The sequence below is a fragment of the Condylura cristata genome, unplaced genomic scaffold (genome assembly GCF_000260355.1).
Source record: "Condylura cristata isolate star-nosed mole 26May11 unplaced genomic scaffold, ConCri1.0 scaffold00005, whole genome shotgun sequence".
NCBI classification, from domain to species: domain Eukaryota; kingdom Metazoa; phylum Chordata; class Mammalia; order Eulipotyphla; family Talpidae; genus Condylura; species Condylura cristata.
In genome coordinates, this window is record NW_004567106.1 from 38166215 (window position 1) to 38171846 (window position 5632).

Below are 5632 nucleotides of genomic sequence, written 5' to 3' on the forward strand. Positions count from 1 at the left end.
TTTGAAGAATGTCATTGAGATTTTTATTGGGATGGCATTAAATCTGTATATTGCTTTTGGCAGGATGGCCATTTTGATGGGATAACAATTCTTTTTATGCTTAGATCACCTATTATAAATGGGATAACTGCCATTTCTACAAAATGGAAACTATTTCCCATTTCCTATTTCCCTTGCTCCATTATTTATTATTGAGTTACAAATTCCAAAGAAATACTCAATGAAGTGAGGAATTCTAACCTAGAGCTGCTACTTTTTTTCTCAAGTGCCATTTACTATTGAACCCAATGGAACAATCCACGGGATCATTTTTATCTAAGCATTATAAAATGCCAGGTCTTTGTGTCAGTTTTTCTAATCAGCATCTTATTTTTTTTACAGGTAATGAATAATCCCAAAAGTTAAAAATACTAAGAAATAAAAATGAACATCTGACTTAGCTTTCAATAAGGAAATATATTAAAAACTGTTAAGTATTTAGCTATGATCAGAACTCATACAGAGAAAGGATTCCATCTTGCAAAATAATTTTCCATTATTATTTTTTTCAGGCAGTGAGGAAAACCTAAAATAAAATAAAAATGTGAGCCTGAAATTTACTTTAGGCATCAGACTGAGTGTATTGTACATTGAATAAATTAGACTGAAATCATTTAAAAATGGAAACATGGAAAAACATATGTTTAAAATCATACAGCACACTGGTTATGGCAGTGGAGTTTGAATCTGGTTTCCTCCTCCAAATTTTATCTTAGAGTATGGTTGAAGCACGTAATTGTCACTTTGTAAATCATGCAATCTCTACCTAGGTAAAATTTCTGCTTCTCCTATTTATTTTTCTCTCAATCTTGAAGAAATGCTATGTTTTAGAGAAGCAAGTGATATACAGTTGCCTTTGTATAAATAGTCCTATTTTGTCTCTAATGGGAATTATGTATGCTGAGATTCTTGATTTTAAAATTACATTTCCTTTGTTAAACCTCTCAGAAATATACTTACAAATTTAAAATACATTCTGCAATTATTTTTGCTATGCATGAACAAAATTGCTATTTTTTCATATTATATATCTAAGTAATCTATACAAGATAAAGTAATACTAGAAGTAATTCTAATTTTAGTAAGTTGATTGAGGAAAAAATCAATACATCTTCATTAGCTGCACACATTCCTTGCCATCCAACATTCATTTTAAACCAAGACTTATTGCTGAACTAAATTTTTAACAAAATGTAAAAAGGACATTCTTAAAATATCATTTCAAGATCCAGAATCCAAACTTACGTGAACACTGAAAGAACAGTTTAATAGATCTTATCCTTTAAAGAATATTCAATGGAAACATAGAAAATTATGAAACCTTAATTTTATACTTGTTTCGTATGACTGATCAATTTTTTCAGTAGCAGAGTACACTTGAATCTTTAATTCACTTGGCTATGTTTTAAAGTCTGGAAAATTGAAATCTGAACATCTCCTAACTACATTTGCTTTCTTTCAGGCGGTTCCGCAGACAAGATGTTCGGCATGGAAATGCAGCTCAGCAGTGCTTTGGACAGCAGTTTGTTGGTAATCCATAGAAAATTGATTATTATTGGTAACTTAGAGTATATATTGAAGACAAACTGCAGACTTCTTAAAAAGGGTCCTTGTTTTCTTTGTGATTGATAGAAACTAGAATCTTGTACTGAAAGTGTTCTTACTTCCATGGAGTTAGTACTACATGTAGTTTAACAATTTTTGCTTTATTAGAAAAATAAGTTCTGTGTACCTCCATGGTGCTTTACTGTTAGACCTCAAGACAGGAGACTATGACTCACTCGACCCCACGCTGACTCAGTTGGTGCAGAGCTTAAGCTTTTGTGAATATAGTCTAAAGAAAGGCCAGATCTTAATCCTAGGGTGACTTAAGAGTTCGTTTTGAAGGATAGAAAAATCCCAGGTTCATTATTTAATTTGATCTCCGTTCAAATAACGAAGATAAATTCACTTGTTTATTAGCCCTTGGAGTGAATTATACTGGCCTATACATGAGATTGTGTTCAAGTCTAGTGACTTTCTCACTCACCACACAGGTTATGACCAAGAAGCAGTTTCACAAACTCTGTCGTTTAATTTCCTACTCTTGTCCTGACCAAGAACCCAATATCTGGCCAAGTTCAGCCCTTGTGGAGTTATCACTCACACTTGTGTTTATATGGTGCCTTTCTTTTAGATTTCCGCTTTTTGCTTTTGTTGGTAACTACGAACTTGTTCCATTGCCTGGCTGGAACACTGATGTTCACCTTTTCTTGTCTGCTTTATCTATGGATGTTACCATTGATTTTCCTGTATTTGGCATTGAGACACATTCTAAAGTTTTGACAGTCTCATTTTTGGGGAACCAAACTCCTGATTATTTATGTTGACTCCACCCCATAGCCTGTGTACTTTTTAATATCTAGATTTTGGTATGCCCCTCAAACAGCTCCTTTAAATGACCTTGCATAAAAATTAGCATAAAGTAATAAAGTCACTCACTTTGCTGCAGGGATATGAATAATACTTTTGAAACTATTATTTACCATTAAAATCAAAGTCTCAAGGCTGATGTTAATATTCATGTTGTAGGGCATGCTTTGGATAAGACTGAAGAGCGATTGGCCTATGGTATAGAGAACAACAGTACTTTGTTGGAATGTACCCCACGATCTTTACAAGCAAAAGTTATTTGGTTTGTGCAGAAAGGACGTGACACAAGAAAAGAGGAGGTAACTCATAGTTATGTATTTATGCCATGGTCTGCATATAGTGTATGGCAAGTAATTAGATAACAATTTATGTGTTTAAAAGTTAAAGTCTATAGTGAAATGGATGTTTTATTTAAAAAGTGGCTTTATTTTTTTTATATATGATTTACTAACATTTAAAAATTTTAAATTTTTATATACTTAGATTTTATATATTTCTAATTTGTGCGCAACATGCATATAAATTGCATTGATAACATATACGTAGATAAATAGATTAAATGATAACATTTGGTATTTGTTACAGATATAATTTGGATCTTCAAAAATTGGGTTTTTATCCAGAAGACATAGTGATTAGTGATTTTAGTGTACCATTTTCAAAATGATTATTTTAAATTGTGTCATACAAGACAGTGTTCTAGACATAATTATAGCAAAGTTAAATACCATTAGCACAAACATATTAGACATATGGGTAATGGAATTCAAATAACACCAGCAACAGCAGTATTAAACTAGTTGTTTGGTAAATCTATTAAATTATATAAGATGTTAACACAGAGATTCTACTGAGTCCACTGGGTACAAAGAAAAACATCCATTCTTTTGTCCGTCTTAGAAGATTTAGTGATGATTTTATTTCTGTAATCATCTACATAATAAGAGTGGAATGATTTAGGCTATTTTTAGATGGAAGCATGGCAGCATGCAGGACACCTGTCCAAAACAAGGTTGTTACTGGAAAAAGAAATGGGACTCTAAGGAGCTGGTTGAAGTAGGGAGGGATTGAAGTCATGAAGCAGGTAGGGAGAATGATAAAGCATTCTTGGTGTTGATGTGGATTTTGAACTCATTTTTCACAAAAGTAGAATAACCAAAAATAGAAAGTAGAAGAAAATGTTGTTATATTAATGAGACATTGATCTTGGCAAATGTTGACAAAATGGCCCTTGGTAAAGAGATGGTTGCAACTTGAATAAGGGAAAGAAGTTCTAGAGACTTATGTTAGCATATGAGAGGGACATTCAGGACAGAGAGTGAATCAGTGAGATCTCACTTTGGCTTTGTAAACAAACACTTGTCATTGAAAGCTAATAATACTGATTCCAAACGTGGAACCCTGTAAACTTTTTATACCTTTTTCCCTAAACTATCATGAAACTAAAAAATCAAATATGTTTTTCATGCAAATATCTATTAGTTTGGGAAATCGTTAAGTCTTGTAAATCCCAGGGTTCTAGGGATAGATACTAGAAAGGAAGTCATCTCACCTTAACTAAAGCTATTAAATATGGAAATGCAATCAGGAAAGGAAAATTCGCCCAAATTTTCATGGTGTTATAAGAATAAATAAGTGTCAAAAGTATTACAGAATGTCACTCTGAAATAAATTGTTAATTTAGTATTAAAGTATTTCCCATTCCACAAAGCTGAGGTGATAGTTTTCAAAATTCCATCATAACACAGGAGAGGCCTAGAAATAGCCTGTTATTCTTCCAGTTGAATGGCTTCAGAAAACACAGAAGTAATTCATCACTAAACAGGCTCTGTTTCCAGTTTGTAACTCATCATGATCTGTCTCACTTGAAAATATAGACTGGATCATTTTTTTTATACCTAATCATTTTGACATATTGAATCCATCCACGTTATATTAAAACTGATTTTTCATATTGTTGATATAATTTATTTCTTTCCCACAAATTTTATTCCCTTCTTCAACTGTGTTTGAATTTCCCTACCTGATATAATTACCAATATTTCAGATTTTGAATTCACTTTCTTCATTGGACATCACATCATTATTAGAGAATACCTGGCTTCTGTTTGAAATAGCTGTGTGTATGTTCACACACACATATATTCATATTCAACCCATATATTCATAATAACTGACTTTTACACTGCAGAATGACCATGTCCACTTCATGAGCATGTTGCTTCAGCCTTGGTAGCAAAAGCACCACATCTCAGGTTTAGATGGCTGAAAACCTGTCAGTAATCTAACATTTCTTCTCTAAGCACTGATACCAAGAATCTGTTACAGAATGTATACACCAATGTATTTCTATTCTTACATTACCTCTTCAAGTATCTATTGCATGTCAGCTGGTAGAAGAATTCTATATCGAAATAAATGTACTATATCATTTGAATCAATGTAGATATAAAACCTCCTTTTCATGGCTTAGAAATTCTTATTTGAAAGTCATTAATAAAGTGACATTTGAAAAAAAAAGTTGAAAAGGAGAGGCAATAGATCATGTGATGGTTCTGAAGAAGAACTTTCTGAACAATGAAAACAGCTGATACAGAGATCCCCACAGTAGGAATGAGACTGATAAGTTGAAAGAAAATCCAGGTAGAGGTCACTATGAATAGAGAGGTATGAACAGCAGGGAGACAGAAGCAAAGGACAAGTAGTTCATACAGGGATTTGAAGGTCTTAAAAAAGGCTTGGTGTTTGTTCTGAATTGAATATAAAGTTGTTGGGTGGTTTTCAGCAGATCGCTTTGTTTTGTATTAAGAATATAGTACACGGGTGGAGATAAAGGTAGAACAAATATGTCCAGTGATACAATCTTGACTCAATATGCCCTGAACCATGAGTGACAAATTATGTGCAACTGGCTGCCTCATACACATAATAGCAGTGTGCTTCACATGTACTCTACCATATTATTGAGGATAGTGAAGGCTGTTTAACATTTCAGGTGAATACCTTTTCAGTCTTCTATTTTGCTTTCTAAATGCCTTCATTTGCTGATTTGAACTCAGTAAATTCTTGCTGTGAGCCTGCATTAACAGACAATGAACCTTAGCTCTTTAGAAAACTATAAACTTGTAGTGAATACAAGAATGTAAACAGGTAATCATTACATGTTGTGTTCATTACAAGT

General features: G+C 32.9%; 1 protein-coding gene across 1 annotated transcript in view; it reads left to right on the forward strand.

Annotated features, from left to right (window-relative positions):
• The window catches only part of SEMA3E (sema domain, immunoglobulin domain (Ig), short basic domain, secreted, (semaphorin) 3E), a 222076-nt gene that overhangs the window by 199241 nt on the left and 17203 nt on the right, over nucleotides 1-5632 (forward strand). Inside the window, exons 15-16 of the mRNA XM_004676887.2 lie at nucleotides 1502-1569; nucleotides 2611-2750. Coding sequence (XP_004676944.1) covers nucleotides 1502-1569; nucleotides 2611-2750 — 208 coding nt within the window. The remainder of the gene's footprint in view (nucleotides 1-1501; nucleotides 1570-2610; nucleotides 2751-5632) is intronic.